This window comes from Gymnogyps californianus, chromosome 1 (assembly GCF_018139145.2).
Source record: "Gymnogyps californianus isolate 813 chromosome 1, ASM1813914v2, whole genome shotgun sequence".
NCBI classification, from domain to species: Eukaryota; Metazoa; Chordata; class Aves; order Accipitriformes; family Cathartidae; genus Gymnogyps; species Gymnogyps californianus.
Window position 1 is genome coordinate 398,370 of NC_059471.1, and position 23,240 is coordinate 421,609.

Sequence of the window (23,240 nt, forward strand, 5' to 3'; positions counted from 1 at the left end):
CTGTTGGCTGCACAGCGTTCCTGGGAGCTGCGCTATTCTCTGTACAAAAACCTGCAGATCTGGCGCATAGGAGAAGCCTGCTGAACCCAGGTGAGATAAGGGTTTTGAAAGATTATGACCCAAAACAACAGTGTCCTCCCTGGTAACTCCAGAAACTTCTATCACAGCCAGCACTCTGCTGCGCCAGATACTGTAAGCAGCACTGGTTGTCAGCCCCCTTGTGCAAGGAGTCTCCAGTCTTGGTTTAAGACAAGATTTAAGAGTAAGATAAACACAGTCCTGACCATTTTTATGTTTTTTCCTCTTTTGTATAATAAAATAGCTAAAAAAAATTGAACTTGTCACCTTTGTCCCAATGTATGCATAACCAAGCCTGGCCCACAGCCTCACTCCATGCACCATGAAGGCCCCTCAGATGGAAGAAGGAGGGCCAGGCACGGCAAAGCCCAGGCACCAGTCAGTGTGGTGGGTTTTGTTCGCCGGTTGGCAAACTGAATGCTTTCAGTCTGGAGAGAGAAGGGTCTTTGGATCTGTGGGTGCCTGGAGATGAGGGTCTGCTATGTGCATCAGCATGATAAATCCCCCTTGGGGAAGCAGTATCTCCTGTTAGGCCAGCTGATACAGCCAGAAGAAGTGGACATCTCCTGAACCTCCCAAGAGACAGAGTTCAAAGGTTTTCTCCTGTATCAGCTGCTCTAAAAGGCGATCGTGCATCCCCAGCCCTAGAGCAGAGGAAGGCACGTGCCAGCTCCCTGAGCGCAGCAACAGCTTGGCTGGGAACTCTGTGCTCTGGATAGTCCTGGCTTCACCTTATTTCACAGATGTGATGAACAGATGTGGATTCTTTGCAATCCCTCATTATTCCTATGACCCTCTCTGAAACACTCCCGGGTGTCAGGGCCCTTTGCATGGGTTTTCTCTTCACAGACCCCCGTGCATGCACTGGCAGGGAGCGCACATGAGAGAGCACTGCAGAGTTAAGGAAACTCTGCCTGCAACAGCCCTTAGAAACAAGAAATACACCCACACACGGATGGCATTGCATTCGACAGCACAAACCCCCCTGGCCCCCCTCCTTCCCCAGCACAGAGACAGGGAGACTCTGCAGACATGGTGCTGGGAGGCATTTATTTGGTGGTTACAGCCTGTCAATACCCAAAGGGCATCTCCTTGTGCTCAGAGGTGCTTGCGGCGGAGCAGGGACTCTTCCTCGCACGGCCGGTCCCGGGATGCTCAGTGGTACTTGCGGGCCAGAGCGTGAGCCACGACACTGACCAGCTTTTGCCAGGCAAACTGGCAAGCAGGGGTGAAATCCCTGGCGAAGTGGGAAGCCAGGACAATGATTAGGATGTCTCCAAGGAGCTGGAGGAGAAAGAGGAAAACAGACAGGGTTAGTGCTGCTTGAACTGTTGTGCCGCAGCAGACCATGGAGCAGGGACCGGACATCCTCGAGCTGGGGCCGAGCTGTTGGACCCACAACCTCTCGAAGAAGGCTCTGCGCTCTTGCTGCACACAACCGCACCAACCCCACCCTGTCCTGCCATGTCTTTAGCTCTAAACAGTTTCTTCCTTTATGCAAGCTCTCTGTCTCCCTGGTTTTCCTGCTGCAGACTTCCCTCCGGTCCCTCTCCTTCCCGTCCCTCCCAGACACCACCCTGCAACCCATAGGTTGCCATTCCTTTCTCCTGACTTCTCCCTGAGGCTGAATTCCCCTCCTTGAAAGGACTCTCACATGCTGCACATTCCTCCTCTTCCTCCTCAGCCCCCCTGCCTCATCGGAGTGGCCCTCGCTGCAGGGCTGGTTACAGGGACTGGCTCACTCCCCATTCCCTGGGACTGCTACACCAAAATCCTCAGTCTTTCCATAGAAAGCTCTGGGTTTTGGGAAAACAGTATTTGCTTCATTCTTTAAAAAAAAAAAAAAGAAAGAAAGAACCTTGAAACTATTATTTCCCCCCATTTTTGGGATGTTAAAGCAATTTGGCCTGAGACCCACCCTGCAAAATGCTGGTTTTTTTTTCTTTTTCTCTTTAGATGTAAATGAAGAAAATGATCCATTTTTATTTAAAAGCATTGGAGGAGGAGGGAGTGTCCCATCCAGACAGGCAGCCCATGCTGGACAAGGCAGAAACCTGCTCTGTGGTTTTCAAGCACACTAGCTGCTTATCTTGCTATAGGACCTATGATTTCCTGAAATGCTCTGCTTAGCTTCCCGCTGCCTCTGACTCCTCCAGCACATGCTGCACCTTCCCCTGGGTTTGTTTCTCTTGCCGCCAACCTGATCTCCTTCAGGTAACGATCTCCCAATACCTTCTCCTCCCCATTGCTGTGCTGGTACTAAAAATGGGACTTTTTAGTGTGAAAGTCACCCATGCTCTTGCAAGCAGCCCTGCACAAGCTATCATCTCGCTTGGGTACTACACAGGGACTCCGCCTCCACCAGCCAAAGAAGGTACCCCTAGACAGTGTTGTTGGAGGCAATACCCCCAGTTTCAAAGCAAAATCTGACTTGCCCCACATGACACAGGGAAGGGGCTGGGACCGCAAACACGGCTCACCCTGAAGTTCTCGGGGTCCACGTGCAGCTTGTCGCAGTGCAGCTCGGACAGCTTGGCATAGGTCACCTTAATGTTGTCCAGATTCTTGACGGCCTCCCCGAAGGAGGTGAGCACTTTCCTGCCGTGGGCGCGGACCTTGGGGTTGCCGATGATGGCAGTGGGGCTGGAGAGGTTCCCGAAGGAAGCGAAGAACCTCTGGGTCCAGGGGTAGACGATCAGCAGCCTGGGGAGAGACGGAGGGACAATAGCAGACACACGGACACGTTAATGCTCCCAAATGCAATTGCCACAGTTTCTCTGTCCAGGGCGCAGCTGAGCAGATGCCCGGGAGCTGGACCTACCTGGCCAGGGCCTCGGCACCGCATTCCTCCACGTTGACCTTGCTCCAGACGCTGGCGATGAGCTGCTTCTCTTCGGCTGACCAGTGCACCATGGCGGCAGGCGGCTTTGCTCAGAGCTGCAGGAGGACGCAGACCCCGTAGCTGAGCTGCAGACCCCACGGAGGCTTTTATCCACTGCCGGCAGCTCCTCCCCGTCCTGCGCTGCGGGGTCATTGGCTGGGGCCGGGGTGGGGGTCCCCAGCAGCGGGGGAACAGGAGGGGATGGCCGGGGTGTGGCACGCTGAGAAGGGGCCCCTGGTTATCCTGAGCTCAAGAGCTTTATCCCTTCCCCTCTGTGCAGGCAGTTCTCCATTTCACGTACCGGACACAGGCCCTTTTGCAGAGAAAGCGCTGCACAAGCCGCTGTGCAATAGTCCGTCACGATTTAATATGTCTGCCTGGGACTCAGTGGGGTGTGAGCCTCGCGCCTTGGCTCTCCCAAATGCTGGGCTCTGCCTAGCCTTAGCCTCTGTCAGCAAAATGGTGAATGCCCCTGCCCAAATGCAGCCCTTGGCGGAGCAACCCAGAGGGGTTTGCCACCAGCAAACTGTGCAGATACCTGCACTGCAGGAGGACTCCAGTCCCCTTGCACCACCAGGAGCTGTGGGCAATGCTGGAGCTGTTCAGAGGATGCTCAGGCTTTGCAGCTGAAATCTGCCTTAACCTTACTGTCCTCCTCCTGTAACAGAACTTGACCTGCTTGGTTTACTGTTCCCTTTTGGAGCAGGAAGAAGCTCACCCAAATGTTCTCCCCTCAGATGTAAAAGGACCAGCCAGATGCAGTGCTGCTGGACAGGGAGCAAGTATCAAACTTCATATGAATTGCTCCCCTGGGACACCCCCAAGCACACTGGGGGTGATGCACCCTCGCCAGGAGCAATGCCCTTGCACGGAGGGGCTCTCCTGTTTTATTTTCTGCATAAAACCCCAAGAAACACTGTCCTTGCTGAAAGCGCAGGGGCTTTGATCCTGATCCCAAGGCACCTGGGGCAATCTGCTGTCTTCCTGTTGTTTTCCATAGGATTTGGAATGGGCTAAGTAAGAGGCACTGGGTCTTGTCGGACCAGTGACTAGGTAAGAGGTGGGGTGTTTGGATGGCCAGGCTGCAGCAGAGCTAAAGAGCTGACCAAGCTCCTCTCCAGACATTGGGGCTTGCCTTCCTCCATGGCCCACCTCCTGCTAAGTGTCTTCTTGGTGTTTTACTGAAAATACAGGAATGGGAGGAAAATTAGTTAAAAGAAAGAAAATACTGAGGGAGATTTTCAGCCTATTATCTCCCGCTTTAGTTGTAGACTTTTTTCCAATGAAATAGGGATGAATAATCTTCATTAGAGTTGCCTACATCTGCCTTTTCTCAAGAAAACCTAGTGCATGCGGGCTGGTGTGCTGGAGCATGCTGATAAATCAAGTCGAGCGCTGCCTGGGTGCATGCATGGGGGAGAGGACATCCAGGCAAAATGCCACCGGGCTGCCGCCGGTGCCCACCCTCCTGCACCACCTTATCGGTCCCTCCAAGACCTGCGGTGCTGCCAGCGCCGCGCTGCACGGGGCATCGCATGGGGGGTTGTCGGCTCCCGCAGCGGCGTTCTGCCATCACGCAGGAGACAAAATGGGAGCAGGCAAAGCAGCACAGGGAGAGGACATCCCGCAGGATCTGTTTGCTGGGGGGACAGGGACCGGGGTGTCATCCCCCAGCTGGGGCTGGGGACAGGGAGTGAAGCCACGGGCAGCGCCAGCGGGCACCGTGCCCATCCTGCCATGCTGCAGGGTGCAGAGGATGGAAACCCTCGTCCCTGCTCCCGGGAAGGGGTACCCCAGCAGGAACCCCAGCAGTGGGAAGAGCCCAGCCCTCCCCTGCTGTACTGACCTGTAGGGTCTAACCTGAGAGGTCTGCTTGGCTCATTTCTACCCCCAGACACCTTGCTTGCAGGAGGAGACCTACTTGTCCAAATAATTCAGTCACTTCTGCCTGAAGCCTATGAACAATCACGTTCATGCTAAAGTCTATGAATATCTATCATGAAACCCATGAAAAATCATGTAAAAATCTGTTTTTTTGTGACCCTGGACACCTGACCAAGACACTGCTCTCTCTGCCTGCCCAGACTCCCTGCAGGGAGGAAAGCACTTTGGGACTTACTACGAATCATCATCTCACCTTCTCAGTGTCTGCCTTGACACCAGAAACAAAATGCCTCTTTGTTCAAGTAGTGTGTGTGAGAAGGGGCATTTTTGGGTCACAGAGGGCTTTTAATAGCCTCCAGTGGGTCAGGGGCAGAGAGCGGGATGCCCACAAACGTGGATGAAGCAGGGATAGGACACAGTGCAAACAGGGTGTCAGAGATACTGGGATATACAGCTATGCCCTCTTTTTTCCCATTAAAAAGTAAGCATGTTCTTTCAGCTAACCGCTGCTTTTACTGTGTCATGCTCAGTTCAGACGGGGCAGATGGTGCTTCCCATGCCAAGAACAAATGCTACCCTAGAAAGGCCTGCTCTGCAGACACTTAAACGCCCAAAATGCTCTGCATGCACAGGGCATCGATTGATACTCACATCCAGAAAACTATTAATAGTCACCACTATTAGCAGGATTGGGCCCCCCACAATGGCAGAATGGGCGGCATAGGGTGAAAAAGAAGTGCATAAACAAAGTCTGGACAGGTCTTGATAGCACAATGTTTATCTAAAACCTGCCCCCACCCAGCTGGCTGCTTGGCCAGTATGAGTCAGCTAATTTCTTGTAGGCTTTATGCCAGGAATGAGCCGGGGTAGATTAAAGTCTTCAATTTGTTTACCCTCCCTAAAAAATATGAATCCTCCAAGTTCCCCTTGACTGCAAGAAAATATGCAGGTTTCACAGTAAAATACCGACTAGTTCCTCAATGCAAACTTGCCAGTGCGTGACCACAGAGGTAACAGGGCTGCATCTATCTACCCAGTACTCTGTAAGTATTGTTTCCAGAGGCAAATCCCCCCCCCCCCCCAAAAAAAAACATACAGAACAAAGGGAGGTGGTATTTTCTGGGAGCAAAATGCCCGCCCTGCTCAAGTTTACACCTCAGTCCGCCTGTGGGTGCCCCAGGTCCCCGTCCCCCCAACCCCTCCAGCCCCTCAGGGACACACAGAGTCAGTGGAGACTTCACAGGATGAGCTTTATTTGGCTGTTAAAAGCTGTCAGCTCCAGAACAGCATGTCAGCCGGTGTATGACATGCAGCTGGAGGATGCTGCCCGGGGCTTTTCTGCTGACGCTTTAGTGGTACTTGCGGGCCAGAGCGTGGGCCACTGCACGGACCAGCTTTTGCCAGGCAGCCTGGCAGTCGGGAGTGAAATCCTTGGCGAAGTGGGCGGCCAGGACGATGATCAGGATGTCACCCAGGAGCTGGGGGACAAGAGCACGCTTGGGTTAGCAATGCCCAGGACCCTGCAGTTCCCCACGCAAGCATTCACATTAGACCCAGGGAAACCTCTGGGCGTTTTGTAGGCTTAAAAATCTCCCTGGAGTCCTTTTTAAGATGTACCTTAAAATTGTTCTCTGCTCTTACTCTAAAGATTCAGGTTCTGCTACTGCTACGGGAAGAGTAACCAAAAATTCTCCAGAAATTTTGTTGATTAAATTTTTCTTTCTCCCTTCTGGCTTCTTTTGGGAGTTTCTGCCGAGCAGAAGACACAGCTGAGCGTCTGCCGTGTGGCAGGGAGCTGGCACTTGGCAGTGCAAAGCACCCTGGCATGAACAATGAGCTCATGCTAACGCAGGGGGGGATCTCTGCCAGCCCCAGTGACAAATGTCGGGGTTACTTCCCCACTGGGAATCTCTCACCTGCAGAGACGCAGAAGCCAAAGTTTCCTCTCCCTCTAGGTCCCATTCCTCTTTTGCTTTTGGCATCTAGCTGCCATCTCTTGCTCCTCACTCATCTCTCCTTTCTCCTCTGTGCCAAGCTTCGCTCTTGCTCCTTCACTTTCCCCTTGGCTCAAACCTCTTCCTGCTCAACAACTGCTTTCGCTTTACTCTCCCCCTCCCTTTCTGCACTGAAAGCACCTCCTCGCTGCCTTCCCGTCTCCCGTGCATCCTCGCTTGCACCCTCCAGACGGCCTCTCCACAACCATCACCTCTCAGCCCCTTCGGTGCTTTCTCACCAAGCTGCAGCTTGGTCCCTTCCCTCTCTGTCCCTCTCCTGCATCTCCCCCTCGCCCCAACCACCAGCCCCTCTTCCTCCTGCACCAGCATGTCTAGGGTAAATCCCTCACATGGCAGGGCTTGGGGTTAGGGGAGAAACTGCCCACAGAGACATGGTGGTGAGGAGGGGTTCCCCCGGTCAGAAGCATGGCTCACCCTGAAGTTCTCGGGGTCCACGTGCAGCTTGTCGCAGTGCAGCTCGGACAGCTGGGCAAAGGTGTTCTTGATGTTGTCCAGATTCTTGACGGCTTCCCCGAAGGAGGTGAGCACTTTCTTGCCATGGGCGCGGACCATGGGGTTGCCAACGATGGCGGTGGCGCTGGAGAGGTTCCCGAAGGAAGCAAAGAACCTCTGGGTCCAGGGGTAGACGATCAGCAGCCTGGGGAGAGACGGAGGGACAATAGCAGACGCACGGACACGTTAATGCTCCCGTGATCGGAGTGGTTTCTTTATCCAGGGTGCAGCTGAGCAGATGCCCGGGAGCTGGACCTACCTGGCCAGGGCCTCGGCACCGCATTCGGCCACATTGACCTTGCCCCAGAGGCCGGTGATGAGCTGCTTCTCTTCGGCTGACCAGTGCACCATGGTGTCAGGTGGAGGGTAGCGTGTGGCTGCCGGCAGGTACGGAGGAAGTCTCGGCTCTTGCTCCCGAAGGGACACACGTGGCGAGCGGCTCTCCCCGTCCCCGCTTTTATAGGCTACGCCGGGGCCCTCCTCTTCCCCGTGCACCCCTCCATTGGCTGGGGCCCCGGGGGGGGCCCCGCAGCCCTGGCACCCCGAGGGAGGGGACGCGGTGTCAGGGTGGGGTTCCAGGGCAAGATGCCCAGATCCACTGCCGGGACGGGCTGGCAGGCCGCCCTCCCCCTGTCTTTGATTTCCAGCTCTGCAGCTCCCTACTGAAGGGTGGCATTTATCTCCATGCAAAGTCGGAGCGCGGCACCGGGCGAGTCCTGCGTAAGCCCTCGGAGGAAGGTGCGTGCAAGGCTCGGTGCCCCTTGGATGGTGGAAACCACGGCGGGCTGCATGCCTGCGAAGCGGAAGACTCGGACTTGGGGCTGTTGGGTCCTCCCTTGGAATGCACGAGCTGTGCGCACGCGGTTTCTCTTTGTCCTCTTCTTGCAGGACCTGTCAGGCTTTGGGTTCTCCTTGTTCTTTCGTATCAGCTATTTAACAGTTTGCTAACTTTAGGGTAACACTAAGAAAACCATGGGCAGTGGCTTGCAGTCGGAGAGAGCTCCTGTCTCAAAGAGCCTGTTAGCAAAGGTCAAGCAAGGCTGGAAGGGAAACGTTATAAGACAGGGCACACCAATTGCCTGCAGGGTGTTAGCTCGCAGGGGCCCCAGGAGAGGTGGGGAAGACTGGGTGTACTGGGGTCTGTGCAGATGTGCAGCAGGAGGCAGTGCCTCGACCTAGCGATTTGGCAGCCGGAGGAGCAGTGGTCCTCCCGAGCGGTGGGGGAGGCAGCTGGGTCTCCTGGGGCTGCACATCTGCTCCCGCTCCCAGCAGAGCGGGCTGGAGGTGGTGGGGTGGGATGCAGGCGCTGGGGCCGGGGATGGAGCTTGTGGGGCCAGACCCAGGCAGCGCACAGGAATGCCAGCTAGTCTGGATGACCATGGAGCAACGTGTTTGCGTTGGCCACGGGCTGTGGGCTGCCACTGTTCCTGATGGCTGCACTGGTTCTCCTCTGCCTGCTCACTTCAGGAGGGGGCTTGGCCAAAGGACCCCGGGGCCAGGCCTGGGGGGTGACACCGTTCCCCAGCCCTCCACGCTGAACAGTGCGGTGTTTACTGCAGACCTGCTCTGGAGCCATTCGCTCTGCCTTCTCCCTGGTAAGGGGGTGGGAGGAATTCACCACCCGGAAACCCCAAACATATCCCTGGGCTGCTCTGGGTGCTGTGGGGATGCTGCGAGTCTGAAAGGAGGACAGGAGGCTGGTGAGGGCCATGGTCCTCTGCGTGGCACGGAGGCTGTTCAGGGAATTTCGTTTTGCTTGTGGAAAGTCAGATGTAGGGGCCAGTGAAAGCAGATGCTCTGTCCTTCCTGTATGTGAAATTGGCATATCTTTTGCCATAATAGATAGTTGTGTCTATTACATTCTGCCTTTAGTAATCTAAGAATGACAATGATTTAGACAAAAAACAACAAAAAAAGCATTTTTACTGCTGTGAAGGAAGTTACAAATGATGGACCTAATCTCACTGCCACTTCTCCCACTGCACGTTTTTGTACAAAGTTTTGTTCCACTTAATCTGTGAAAGACTTAAAACATTAAACCAAATAATGTTACCTGATGTCTCAAAAAAGCACCAGAGTATTTCTGTTTGTATTTTGTAGTGTGTTTATTTGCTTTTTGTCTTGAACGTTCCCCTGGATTCTCCAGCTTAGACAAGTCTCACTTGCATGAATTCATAGACAAGACCGTGGCTCATGTTGCTCCGTGTGTGTGAGCATCCCCTTCCCGTTCCCCAGCACCCCTGGGTGGCCCCCACCCCATTCCCACAGAGAGGCAGACACCTCTTCATGGCTGAAGCAGTTGGTGTTTATTTGGCAATTAGAGACCAGCAGAACCAGAGGACGTTTCCCTGCGAGCTGGGAGCGTCTCCGGGCACGAATGCTTGCGGGAGGCTCAGTGGTACTCGTGGGCCAGCGCGTGGGCCACCACACGGACCATCTTCTGCCAGGCGGCCTGGCAGGCGGGGGTGAAGTCCTTACCGAAGTGGGCGGCCAGGACAATGATGAGGATGTCACCCAGGAGCTGGCAATGGAGGGAGGAGAAGCTGTCAGCCCGGTGTTGCCCCCCCGCCTCCCTCCCCACCGTCGCACCACCCAGGTGTTCGCGCGTGGACACCGGTTATTGCGGAATTCATCGCAAAGCAAGGAGCGGATTTATCACGGCCCCATGCAGAGAACCAGGCTCCTTGCACAGCTTGCATCTCTGGCACTCACCAGGATGCCTGGATGTGCTGGATCCTCCTCCCCAAACACCTTCCTTTGCCTGCTGTGCAGTGTCCTCCCTCTACTTCGACTGGGTTTATCCTTTCCTTTCATATCCCTACCCACCGTTGCTTTCTCTTGGCTCAGATCCCCTCCTTCTGCTGAAGTAGTCATGTTTATTTTCTCTCCTGGTTTAACCACTCCATCATAGCCAGGCTCAGCTCTTCCCTCCAAACCCTGTCTCGGTTTCTTCCCTTCTGGTCTCTGGCTGCTCCAAGCCAACGTTGCCTCCTACCAGCACGTATTTGACTCTGCGTTTCATCCCCATCCACCTTGCCTGCCTGGGTCCCTCCTCTCACAGATCCCAGCCCCGTAACTCCTCTCTATTCTCCCCAAATATGCCTATTCACTCCCCCTTCCCCTCCACCGCCCCTGCCCTCAGCAGGCTCCCAGGCTCAGGCAACCTCTAGGTCTCACTGACTGTCAGACACCTCAAAGACCCCTAAAGCCCTCTCCAGAGAACAGAAACCTCTGCCCAGCTGAGGCTGGAGTCCGAGCACGACTCACCCTGAAGTTCTCGGGGTCCACGTGCAGCTTGTCGCAGTGGAGTTTGCTCAGCTGAGCAAAACATTTCTTGATGTTGTCCAGGTTCTTGACGGCTTCCCCGAAGGAGGTGAGCACTTTCTTGCCGTGGGCACGGACCATGGGGTTGCCGATGATGGCGGTGGGGCTGGAGAGGTTCCCGAAGGAAGCGAAGAACCTCTGGGTCCAGGGGTAGACGATCAGCAGCCTGGGGAGAGACGGAGGAACACAAGCAGACGCACGGACACGTTAATGCTCCCGTGATCGGAGTGGTTTCTTTATCCAGGGTGCAGCTGAGCAGATGCCCGGGAGCTGGACCTACCTGGCCAGGGCCTCGGCACCGCATTCGGCCACATTGACCTTGCCCCAGAGGCCGGTGATGAGCTGCTTCTCTTCAGCTGACCAGTGCACCATGGTGTCAAGCAAGAGGGTTTGCCTAGGGCTTCCCTGAACAATGACGAGGAAGTGGAGCTGAAGTCTACCCCAGGGATTTTTATACACTAGTAACAGCTTGTCCTAATCTCAGTTCACGTAGCTATTGGTTGGGGCTGGGGAGGGAGCTGGGCTGCGCAAGGAAAGATAGCAATTTTGGATGCTGTCCAAGGGGAAAAGAGGCCCTTTCCCCCCTCTGCCTTTGAGTGGACAAGCATCATCTCATACCCATGCACTTGTATTCGCAGCCCCGAGCGCAGGTGGAGCTGCCTGCACGGCTTCTCCCTGCCTGTGGGTTTCTAGTATTGCAGGGGCAGCTGGAGGCTGGGGGCTGAACATGTGGTGCAGACCCACAAAGACAGGCAGTGACGTTCAAAGAGTTTGCAGTCTCTGCCTTGACTGTGTTTTCAGACTCTTAATGGTGCATTGGTGCCCTGCACTCCTGGGATTCACCCTGAACAGCTCCAGGCATCATCCACCCCAGCTCGAAGGACCAGAGGCTTACTGGGAAACAAGGATTGAATGATCAGTCTGAAATCTAGGCCCCATGCTTTAAATGCAAGAGCCTCCTCTCTTGTCTGTCCTAGCAAAGAGCTTCAGAGTTGTTGTCCATCATCATTGTCCATCGTCATTGTCCGTGCTGTTCTGAGCCCAAGTTCTCCTGTTTCCCATCTCTAGTGCAATTCCCTGTCATCAGAGAAAGTGGATCCACCTCGAAGGCATGACTCTTGGTTACAGGTCTCAAGAGCACGATGTTACCCCTAGCCTTAGCCCTATGAGGAGCACAAGCCAGCAGGAGTCTAGGACCAGGCTGTACTGTGCAAAACCAGTGCAATGTTAATTTTATCTGCTGGCCCTCCAGGATGAGGACAACACAGCATTCATTTTATTTTAGATTTTGAATGCCTCATTACTGTATGGGGCTGATGATTGTGCCTTAGTCTAATAACTGGGTGGCTTTGGGGCACAGTTCTGAGCCTGACCAAATCAGAAATGGGGTGTACACCAAATAAAAGGCAAAACCAAATAGGGAACCATGCTTATTTTTTCAGACTGCTAGCAGAAATATGCAATAAAACCTCGTCTGCATGATAAAAGTTGGATGGTTTTGCTATATCAGGCACTAGCACTGACAAACTCTTGAGTGCAGACACTGCTTATACCAGAAAAAAGAGTTCTTTTGATTTATAGCCTACCTCATACCCCAAAAGAAATAAGCTGTCCTGGCAAAGCAGCATTTCTACTGTTGTTAGAACTGTCTTGATTAGATTGCTTGTTCACATAAAATAATTCAGCCCTAAGAAACAGCCTTGCAGGGATGCATGCAGGATGAAATCTGTCCTCTTGTCGTCTTCTTGGCAACCGTCTTTACAAATCTGAAGAGCACTATCTTGTCTCTTATCTGCCTGCTCCAAATAAAACTGTCAGTAAGTTCTTCCAGCCTTACCTCTGGTCAATACCATTAGTCCCTGCAGTTACTATATCTTCAAAAGTTAAGACTTTTTTCCACCCTCCTACTTGACAGGGCATCTCGATCCAAAGTGTTTCCTGCTAACAGGGGAGGCTGTCAAAGAATAAAAGTATTCTTACTAGAATAATTTTGCAAACAGGGTCCTGATGCACTGTAGGATGCATTGATGCACTTAAAATCATGCAAGAAGTCTGTGATACAGTCAGGTACTGAGCTCTGCCTTCAGCTCTAGCTGGTGACCTGACCTTAAACTAAGTTCTCTAATTGCAACTCTAGTTCTGCTATGTGTGCAAATTGGTTCATGCACATGCTTTCTCAGTTAATATAGACATAAGAAATGAGGAGGCTGTAAGGTCAGTAAATTGCGCTGCGGACACAGCTTCCAGACCCTTTATTAGCAGAGTGGACTGGTGAACTGGTGGCATCAGTCCTGCGGTACCTCGGCACCAGAGCAGCTCGGATGCACCATCCCACGAGGGCAGTTTCAAATGCCCATCCCAGGCGTGAGGTGAGATGCTAAACCAAGAAAAGAAGCAAAGGTTGAACAACGCCTGGGGCTTGCTGAGCTTTGCCTTATCTTTCCTTCCTCCTTCAGCCCTGTCCCTCCCCAGCCTACACAGCTCCTCCTCGCTCACTGCTGTGGGCAGCAGCATCTCCCGAGCTCGCAGTGTCCCTGCCGGAGAACATCGTCCCCTCCTGGCAAGTGATTCCTTCAAAGTGCTTTTCACATCATCTCCAGCAATTGCATTAGTGCCACAGGGCAGTTATCAGCTGACAGAAGGAAAAAGCATGAGATTAAACTCCCTGTGAAAGACTTCCAAGGGCTTTTTAGTTTTAAGATTAGTCAGCCACAAAGACATTTTAAGGAAACCTGCTATGTTGGGCAGGCCCAGAGGCTGTTTACCACAGTCGGGCAGCGGTCCATAACGCTGTCAGAGGCATGAGCTCACAGTCCAGGAGATACAGCCCTGAAGGTGCCTGCAAGGATGGCAGGGTGATCTCGGCCAGGACACCATGAGCATTCGCTGTAAGCAGCCCTGTACGCTGTGGGACGGCAGAGAGACACTTGGCAAAAAACAAAGGCACGACAGCCCAGACAGTCCCAGCCCTGTGCTCTGCTTGGGGCTTCTCCAGGGGATCCATCCATCTCATCCATTTTTATAAGAAAGAGTTCATTTTAAGTACATTTTAAAATCACCTGCTGTACGGCTTGGGGGCAGAGCCCTGGCTGGCAATTTTTGGATGCTCAGAGCTCCCAGCACAGGGGTTGTCTGTTGAGGTGGCTGTTTGGTGGCACAGGGTGGGAGGGGAAATGTTCATCACGACGTGCCAAGTAGAGGCCATTTCTGTAGCTTTTTTCCAGTTCACAGAGTCAAAGGGAGATCTCCTTCCCCCTAGTGCACCCACAGCAATAGCTTGCAGCATGCTTATCCCCAGCTTATTCCCAGAAGGAAAACTAGGGGCCCTTTTGCTGTCTGCCTGGGACGGATTTCACTATGCTCAGGACTCTTCCCTCGAGCATCCTTCCAGCCAGCTGTTCGCTTTGGTGTGGGTGGAAGATCCCCTAAGTCGTTCTTCATCTCTTGGCCCCACACTGGGCCATGCCCACTTCCATGGATGGGAACCTTCCCCTTGTATAGATAAACCATCCTGATGATGGCAAAAGGCAGCTATAGTGACAGCCTTTCTGAAACAAGCAGAATTTATTGGTCACTCTGATTGCAGCAGGCAGTGTCCCGCGCCAAGCTTTACCAGAGCCCTTATCAGCGGGAGTGGCAGCTGTACCCAGCCTCTGCTGCTCTGGATCCAGGCCAGCCTCTTCTCTCTCCTCCAAAACATGCAATTTCTTGTGTCTTAAGCCAGTAGGTCTTGAGGGTGTCTTTGTTCCCACTTTATTTGCTGTGATCGTCCTTTCCCAGCTGAACAGCCCTGTCCAGGCTCATCCCGCTCTGTGCCAGCATCTCGTGGTCTCCCAGCTGAGGGCAGGATCTCGCTCCTTCCCCCTGGAGTGGAAGCAGCAGATAGAAAAATGGGAACGTGTGTCAGCCAGCCCTGCCTTGGTCAAGCCATGGGGGGCTGGAACCACTTTGAAGGGACTCTGGGCTCCAAAAGGCTCTTTGCACGATGCACAGATCCTGGGGCTCATGGTGAGCATCTGGGGCTCACTGAAATGGCGTAACAAGAGGGCAAGGCAGAAGTCAGGTCCTGAACATGAGCCAACTGCTGTTAGCCAGCTGCTAAGGACCAAGCTGATGGCTCGCTGTCCCCTGGGCACTTTGTGGCTCCCAGCCCTGCCCGAGCATCCCAGCATCACTCTGCACCGCCGCTGCAGAAACGCCCCGATAGCCATTTTACCTCATGGTAAAACACCAGCCCTGCTTTTGCCCCCTGTTACTGTGCTGGTGAGGCTGGGCTCTCCTCCCCAAAGATGACAGTCTGCACAGCGTGATGGCCTGGAAATGCACATTTGATTCCTGCTTTGCCACCAGCTGCTGGAGGCGCTTCGGTCAAGCCACTTCCCCTGTGCTGCTCCATTCCCCAGCTGCAAAGGAAGGAGGCACTACTGACACTGCTTCCTCTATAAAGAGCTGTTAGAGCTACTGATGCAACACTGCTAGGACTAGGCAGTGTCATTTCAACACCAGGCTTGCCATGGTGTTCATCTGGCCTGCATCCAGGGCTCACCTCTAACCCTGCTTTGGGGTCAGATGGGCTGTTGGTGGTCATAACTTTGCTCTTGCTTCACACAAGAGAGGGGAACTCTCACTTGGAAAGCCTGGCACACTGGCTCAGCAACACCAGCACCGCATCCTGTCCCTTGCCTGTACCTCTAATTGCAGATTAAGGCCGACAAGACCACCCAGGTGCTGGCCATAGTGCACGGTCAGGGAGCAGGACACGCTCCACATCACCACTGGGATGTGTCCATGGTGCACGGCGGGAGAGGAGGAACAGAATGATTAAGACATTCACAGTCACTGGGTCAAAAACATATTGCTGAGGTCCACAGCCACTGTGCAAGCGTTTGCTGGTTTGGGACCCAGAGGTACAAACACACGAACAGACAGAGCGTGTGCTGCTGGCTGCACCCACGGTCATTTTGTTAATGTTATGTCCGTGCCTCAAGTGCAGGAGACATTTTCTGTTTGGTGGCAACTTCCAAGGTTTTGAGCTGCGCTTTTGTGCTGACTGGAACAAGACGTTGGGAACGGTCTTACCTCCTGAAATCATGCTGAATTGCCCATTTGCTGACTGAGAGGAGAATGACGTACTGCAGGAAAGCTGGACTGGTTTGTGGGGTTTTTTTCTTTTTCTTTTCCCCCAGCCCGGGATGTTCTCGGCCCTGCCAGCCAGGCTGGATCCTTTGCCTGTCAGGCAGGCTGTCTGTGTAGGATAGAGGGGTCATAAGTGCAAATCCCTGCTTTATCAGGAGAAAGGCAGAAAATGTATTCCTAAATCATGCAAAACAAGGATTTCATCATTCTGAGACACCGACATGTCTGTCCTTGTTGCTTTTTAAGTTATTCCTGGAAAAGCATTGCTGAAACTAATGTGCTTACAGAGAATTCTTCCATTCCAGTGAAAAAATTCTTCCATTAAGACAATCCGAGTAAAAAAAGGCTCTGATCGGTCCTGTTTAAGAGCTGCCCTCATCCCCTCCTCTTGGGATCATACACATTTTCTTTTAGATACCGTATTCTGATCAAAATGCACAAGAGTAAGGGTAAGAGCATTTTCATTGCTGATTCAGAAAATGCTTTTGATCAACTTCTTAAAAATACATCAGTACTAAAATACGAAGGGCCAAATTTCTGCCTAATCTAAGCTGGCGTCAGTGAATCTCTACAAATTTATGTCCTTGCATGCATCACAGGTTGAGAGGTTTAGGGCCAGAGGGGCCCTTGCTTGCCCTGCAGCTTGGTGTTCTGCACAGAACAGGTCAGAAATCCCCACCCCCAGCGATTTCAGCAAGCTCAGAGGTACTAGGCGGGCTGGGACGTGCCCATCACTGGTTTAGAGGCCAGTATCCCCAGATGTCCCACTGGAGCTCCGTGTGCGAGAGATGCACCCCAGCATCACTTTGTGCATGGAGGTCCAGGACCAGCCCGGCCGGGCAGGCAGGAAAGGGCAGCAGCGAGCAGGCTGATACCTTTCGGAGAGAGCCCAAATAGCCAGGAAAAGTAGCCTCCCCTTTGGCCAGCCTGACTGCCTTTCTGGAGTGTGATGCTCCCAGCAGCCCGGAGCCCATCTTCCCCCCTTCCATGCCCCTTGCTCCCACCCTCTCGCCCCACAGGCAACCACAGAGACACAGGAGCACACAGAGTCATCCAGAAAATGTGGGGTTTTTATTGACTCTTACAGACACATCTGCCTCCAGAGGGTTTAGTGGTACTTGTAGGCCAGAGCGTGGGCCACCACGCCGACCAGCTTCTGCCACGTGGCCTGGCAGGCAGGGGTGAAGTCCTTGGTGAAGTGTGCGGCCAGCACAATGATGAGGATGTCTCCCAGGAGCTGGAGAGGAGAAGGAAGGAAATCAGGTCAGCATGGTGCTGAGCACCCTTTCACCCTGCACAGGACCCAGGGACCAGGGGCTGGAGGGAACCCAGCTCTCTGCTGGGTCCTGGAGGCTGCGACCCAGGGAAGCTCTTTTAGCTGAATTCTCTGTGCAGGAAAATAGTCCTGTGCTGACCATATCCAGCAGTGTCCACCTGCTCTGTCTCTGCTTCTTCTCACACCTGCTTTTTCCAGCCTCTAGACTTTGTTTCCAGACATTTTCTGTCTTTTTTCTTCCTTTTTTTTTTTTCCCCCTGCTGTGAAACCCCATGCCTACTTGAGCAGAGGGTTAGGGTCAGTGGGAGGTCTACCTGCTACATCCCCGAAGACAGGCTTAAACATAGACTGAACAGAGGCCATCAGCCACATTCAGCCCTCTCAATCCCTTCCAGCCTGAACTGCTCCCTCTCTTCACCCACAGTGACTTCTCACCCTCTCGCACCCTGATCTCTTTTGCTTCATTCCCCTCCTGCTCCCCTCCCTCATTTGCTGACCTTGTCCCCAGGCTCAGACCTGTCCTCTCTGTCTCTAATCCCAGTCTGCATCTCTTCCCATCAGCTACCAGCCCCTGACCATCCCACGCTTGCTTTTGCCTCTCCTCCCATGTCTGCCAGCCTTGGAAAACGGGGAGACGAAGTGGTCCCCATCCTGGGGGCCAGGAGGTGCCACGGAGAGGCTGCCCGTGGCACCGACACAGTGGGACTTCCCTCCATGCTCTCCACCCTCAGCCCCACTCGGCCTCCCGGCACCCTTCTCCCGCTTTTCTCAAGCCATGCCTGCACGAGCCTCCAGGCTTTCCGAGCATCTCCCTATATTTGTCCCCAAACCCCTCACAGCCTGGAGCCTGGCATTTCCCTGGCACTATCAAATGCCCAACCTTCCCCTCTCTCCCAATCTCCATCCAAGCCAGCCCCTTTCTGTTTGATAACTAAAATGTAAGTTATTTATGCTTGTTTGAAACCCTCCAGGCACTGAGATAGTCTGCAGGACGGAGGGAGAGAGGGTCAAGCCCCAAGCACAGCTCACCCTGAAGTTCTCGGGGTCCACGTGCAGCTTCTCGCAGTGCAGCTCGGACAGCTTGGCGTAGATCGCCTTGAGGCTTTCCAGGTTCTTGACGGCTTCCCCGAAGGAGGTGAGCACTTTCTTGCCGTGGGCACGGACCTTGGGGTTGCCGATGATGGCAGTGGGGCTGGAGAGGTTCCCGAAGTTATCAAAGAACCTCTGGGTCCAGGGGTAGACGATCAGCAGCCTGGGGAGAGACGGAGGGACAATAGCAGACACACGGACACATTAATGCTCCCAAATGCAATTGCCACAGTTTCTCTGTCCAGGGTGCAGCTGAGCAGATGCCCGGGAGCTGGACCTACCTGGCCAGGGCCTCGGCACCGCATTCCTCCACGTTGACCTTGCTCCAGACGCTGGCAATGAGCTGCTTCTCTTCGGCTGACCAGTGCACCATGGCGGCAGGCGGCTTTGCTCAGAGCTGCAGGAGGACGCAGACCCCGTAGCTGAGCTGCAGACCCCACGGAGGCTTTTATCCACTGCCGGCAGCTCCTCCCCGTCCTGCGCTGCGGGGTCATTGGCTGGGGCCGGGGTGGGGGTCCCCAGCAGTGGTGGGTCGGTCTGTCCATGGAGTGGTCAATCTGCAGTGAGGTGTGGTCTTCAAGGAAAAAGCCCTGTGACTTGCTTAACAGGCAGGTTCAGGACACAATACCCTCTTATCTCCCTCTCCTTCCCCCCCCCGCCCCATGACTGCCTGCTCACCACAGGCATACACATGCCACCCCATGCCCTGCAGCCTGCAGCAGGCACTGACCCATGTGCAAGGTGCTTTACAACAGCTTCATGCCGGCAGCACCCGACCTTTGAGTCCTCTGCAGGATTTACAGGCTCTTTAAACTTGAGGGATATTTCTCTGATGGGATAGATGACCTGATTTATGAACTTAGGCGCTTCACAGACCCTTCTGCACGGGAGCACACTCTTGGGGATGCTGAGTGCTGTTGCCCTTGGCCGCAGCTCTGCAGCTCTGGACACACACAGACCCGCAGAGAACCCCCTGTCCATTTTCCTAAGCAAGAACCTTTCATCAGGCGAAAGTGTGGAAAACGTCAGCCTGTCAGTCCAGTTCCTCCACGCCTGAACCGTGTGCTGGAGATCCAGGGATATGCAGCCATGCTTGGTGTTAATGAAACAGAGGTCACCTCCTCATGCTCCAGGTTTCGAGGAATACCTGTGTGGCATGCCGTTGCCGGGGCAGGCTGTGACTGGGGGCAGGCTGCTCTGCTCTTTTAATGTGTGTACAGTGTTAACAAGGCAGGCACTTCACTGGCCTCTCCCTGCTGGGAAATTAAATGCCTTGCACAAGGATAGCAGGACCCACTGTGTTACAACCAGACCAGCAACATCCATTCCAACCAGTTCAGGGTCTGACCAAAGGCTTTTGTTTGACTCTGGCTGTCACTTTCCCATTGAACTACATGGGTGTTTTCCTGTTTTTCAGCCTTCGGGTGAAGCTGTGCTCCCATGCTCAGAAAGGCAAAGCCAGGACGCATGAGGTGTAGGGCACCCTGACAAGACCGTGGACTTTGGGTCTGTCTGTAGGCAGTCTAGGAGGTTTCATCCAGACCTCTGACACATTCCAGTTACAGATCCATACTGGTCCATTGATCTCATCAGAGCCACACTGAGCAGTGGCACAAGCCCATCACTGTGATCCAGTTGAGGTGGTTCACGCCTGTATTCATGTTTCAGCTCCTTGCTGCAGGGTCCTAGGAGGCATTATTCATTTTTTTAAATTTCTGAATCCTAGGCAAGGCCCACAGGCCCCTTTCAGCAACAAGCAAGCCACCGGAGTGGTCTGATAACACAATGTGGAGCGGAGGCTGCTCAATGCAGATAAATGTATCGTGCAGGTGGCCAGCGCTTGCTTTAGTTCCTCACTTAAAGAGCAGACACACGGTCACAAGCCCTCGGTTCTTAAGGAGATCTGAAGACTTCAGAAGTTGTCAATTTTCAATAAGACAGGACTCAAAGAGTGAAATCAAATATGTGCAACCCTAAATTCACAGCCAGATATTCCCATCATGTGAGTCAGCTGGCCCATACAACTGAGCACAGAGCTGACCAGAACAGCTGCACGCTCAGCTGGGGGATGACAATAAATGACCTAGCATGGCCTTTTCATTTATTACTTCTCTCGTCCTGTAGTCTGCATTTCCTGGCAGACCCACATTGAAAATAAAATCCAAGCTACATCTGGGTCTATTATTAGCAATGCATTTGCCTGATCTGTGATAGGAGTCTCATTTTCAGCTCTGCAAAGCTGAACTTTAAAAGAGAAAAGATAATGATTCTTTTCTTCTGCATTTGAACCAGCAGCATGAAAAAGCTCGGGGAGGGGTGGCAGAAAGCAGGAGGAATGCGAAGCTGGGACAAGCAGGACAACATCAAACACAGAGGCTGGGAGGAGAGTATTAACTGCAGTATTGCTACTAACAAGAATCTGTGGTTAATAAATGCTGTTTTTCTGGACTCTGCAGAGACATGGCTTGCAGTGAGAAACCTCAGGTCCTGGTCCCACGCTTTGACCTGTTCAGGGTCTGTTTTTGCTGGTGCAGTTGCAGGAGCAGGACCACTTCTTCACAGGATGGTTAACGATGGTCACAAAAAGCCGAGGGGAAGGGGAAGGGGGAAGGCAGAGGAAAGAGAGGAGGAAGAGAGGCTGAAGTCATTCCAGCTCGTTTGGTGCTGCTTTTCTGTATTGATTCCTTTTAATGGCTTCTTTTATACCCACAGTAATCCTTTAAACTCTCTAAATCCCGTAGGATGGACACTCATAGAAAAGGAATAATAGCAGGTGAATCAGTCAGCTAATCGGGTTAGGGTCATATGGGAGACTTGTATGCCTCTGGATGTGGAAAGTACATAATAGCAATGACCTTTTACAGCCACTCTGGGCTGTAAATTCATATATGAGCTTCAGCCTACTCGTACTCCACTGGTCCTTTTGGCTGTGTCCAGTCCAGCACTGGTGCCTTGATTTAACTTGAAGGCCAGAGCTGACTTCTCCCCACCACGCTGCGAATGCAGATACCCTGTAAAGGGTTGCTCCAGAAAATGGTGCTTGGGGCAAAAGGGGACTTCAGGTTATTGTCCAGGTGAACCCCAAATTCAGGACCAGAGCAAAGCCTTACATAATGCTCACAGACCGTAAGGAAACCAGCAGAGCGGCTGCTATAAACCACTTCAGGATGTGGTCAATGATGAATTCAGGGAAATGCAGAGCAGCAGCAGGCTGGTCTGAATCACTGTGACTTATACAACTTCCCCTGGTTGGGACTGTCTGGTTACTAGCCTGAACATGAAAGCCAAGGAGAATTTCTGAAAATGCAATTTTTTTCCTTAGGAGGGAAAGGAAGAATAGGAAAGACCACAAACAGAAGAGGTACGGGCGCACCACGGTGGAGATTCGGAGCAGATTGGAGTTTTACAGCAAGCAGGCAGAGAGCTTGATGTTATTACCGCAAGGAGAGATATCTAATTTAGCTGTGGCTCATCGCCCGAGGCACTCTGCTTTCAACACAAAGACATTTCAAATTGTTTCTGTGCCGTAACAATAAACTAAGGGAAAATATAACTGCAGGTTAAATGAACGCCGCTCTGCCCCTAACGTGGATCTCTAATTTCAGGATCCAGGTTTAACCCTTTGTACCCGTTAGGCCTGACTCCAAGAGGTGCGGAGCACCCCTTGCTCTGACTGCTCTGGCCTGAATTTCATGCCACATAATGACTTACCATGCAAGCATGGGCCTCGGTGTTTTAATTGACTTAGAGCCTTTTACTGTATTGCTTTAATTTTGTAGGAAATCTCCTGGGTCTGAAATTTGGGTCTCAGGTGACACTGTCTGGAGGTTGGGGGCTGGTTGCAACAGAAGTGCACAGAAGGCTTCCAGGGCACGGCAGGAGATGTGACCTGACCCTGTTCATACATCCCTGTCCCTATATCCCTGTAAAGGGATTCACCAGGACATAGCCAGCCCTAAAGCCAGTCCAGTGTCATAGGCTATGGGGGGTTCAGAGCTGAGTGAGGTGAAAGGATGAGAGGCACAAGGTCAGGCATAAGAGCCAGGATATTCAGGGAAAAGCTAAAGATTTAATTAAACAGCTTCTGAGTTATCCCTCAACACAAGAACTCGGGCAAAAGCAATCCAGAAACAGGCAAAAGCAGCTTTTTTGTTCATGATGAGGTGTCTCCAAGACAGTCTCATTTAAGGCAGTGTTTTTCCTGCCTGTAACCCAGTTGATGGTTTGCTCTCACCCCTCAGCCTCGCTGGGGTTTTCATCTGCTCAGCACGAGAAGGACACAGGCTCCTCGCAAGAGGGTCCAGCCTGTGGCTTACTACCAGAAGCTCTGCCCTGGGCTGCAAAACGAGCCCACGCGAGCTCTGGGCTGGAGGGGACACCCAAGTGGGACAGCTTGAGTGAGGGACATGGCCGGTGCAGCACTTCCCGGGGTGCAGAGGGGAAGAGCAATGGGGCAGGGGGGGCGAGGGAGCCAGGTGGGGTTTTCCAGCTGTGGCCAGGCGTGCGATGAGTCTCCATCGCAGCACCGTGCACACTTTGCTGCTGGACCATGCGCTGCACCATTGCAGCACCACTTCTCCCAGAGCAGGGCTCTGCCTTGCTTTGCCGTGCTCGGGCTGGCGTAGCATCCCCGGCCGCAGCAATGTAGCACGACACCCAACTATCAGCCTGACAGAGGCTGGTTGGGACCCCGCCGCCCTGGCCGTGCCCAGCTCCCCCTCTATCACCCGCGGGCAGCCCATCGTCACCCACGCCCTGCAAGCCCCGCGCCAGATAGCTCCTCGCCACCCTCGCTGCAACCCGAGATAAAAGCCAGCGCCCGGCTGTGCTCAAGATGTGACAGCCTGTTTTCTGACCCTGGATTTAGCAGAAATGGGCTGCATTATTAGTGGGGCTGGGGTCCGGTTCTGCTGCCTGCTGGCATACGGACAGCCGTACAGGCATACCTCCATCCACACATCAGCTGCCGCCGTTTGCTAGTCACACCAGTGCGCAGCCCTGGTATCTATGGGGTAAATTGAGTTTTCCTATCATTTTTTGTCTTAGGGCAGGTGAGAGGTGTTAC

At 53.3% G+C, this 23,240-nt stretch overlaps 4 protein-coding genes across 4 annotated transcripts; all 4 read right to left on the reverse strand.

Annotated features, from left to right (window-relative positions):
- Positions 1-1,119: 1,119 nt before the first annotated feature.
- On the reverse strand, positions 1,120-3,161 carry LOC127024676 (hemoglobin subunit epsilon). The gene is made up of 3 exons (XM_050909330.1): positions 2,900-3,161; positions 2,559-2,781; positions 1,120-1,362 (listed from the first exon to the last, which is right to left on the reverse strand). The coding sequence occupies exons 1-3, from the start codon at positions 2,989-2,991 to the stop codon at positions 1,234-1,236; spliced, it is 444 nt and encodes a 147-aa protein (XP_050765287.1). The 5' UTR covers positions 2,992-3,161; the 3' UTR covers positions 1,120-1,233.
- Positions 3,162-6,074: 2,913 nt separating this feature from the next.
- On the reverse strand, positions 6,075-7,769 carry LOC127024484 (hemoglobin subunit beta). Its single transcript, XM_050909108.1, has 3 exons — positions 7,610-7,769; positions 7,273-7,495; positions 6,075-6,321 (listed from the first exon to the last, which is right to left on the reverse strand). Exons 1-3 carry the CDS (start codon positions 7,699-7,701, stop codon positions 6,193-6,195), a joined length of 444 nt encoding a protein of 147 aa, XP_050765065.1. The 5' UTR covers positions 7,702-7,769; the 3' UTR covers positions 6,075-6,192.
- A 1,864-nt stretch (positions 7,770-9,633) lies between these two features.
- On the reverse strand, positions 9,634-11,093 carry LOC127024578 (hemoglobin subunit beta-like). The gene is made up of 3 exons (XM_050909220.1): positions 10,955-11,093; positions 10,618-10,840; positions 9,634-9,871 (listed from the first exon to the last, which is right to left on the reverse strand). The coding sequence occupies exons 1-3, from the start codon at positions 11,044-11,046 to the stop codon at positions 9,743-9,745; spliced, it is 444 nt and encodes a 147-aa protein (XP_050765177.1). The 5' UTR covers positions 11,047-11,093; the 3' UTR covers positions 9,634-9,742.
- A 5,825-nt stretch (positions 11,094-16,918) lies between these two features.
- LOC127024754 (hemoglobin subunit rho) lies at positions 16,919-18,563 on the reverse strand. The gene is made up of 3 exons (XM_050909452.1): positions 18,457-18,563; positions 18,116-18,338; positions 16,919-17,047 (listed from the first exon to the last, which is right to left on the reverse strand). The coding sequence occupies exons 1-3, from the start codon at positions 18,546-18,548 to the stop codon at positions 16,919-16,921; spliced, it is 444 nt and encodes a 147-aa protein (XP_050765409.1). The 5' UTR covers positions 18,549-18,563.
- Between the last annotated feature and the right edge of the window lie 4,677 nt (positions 18,564-23,240).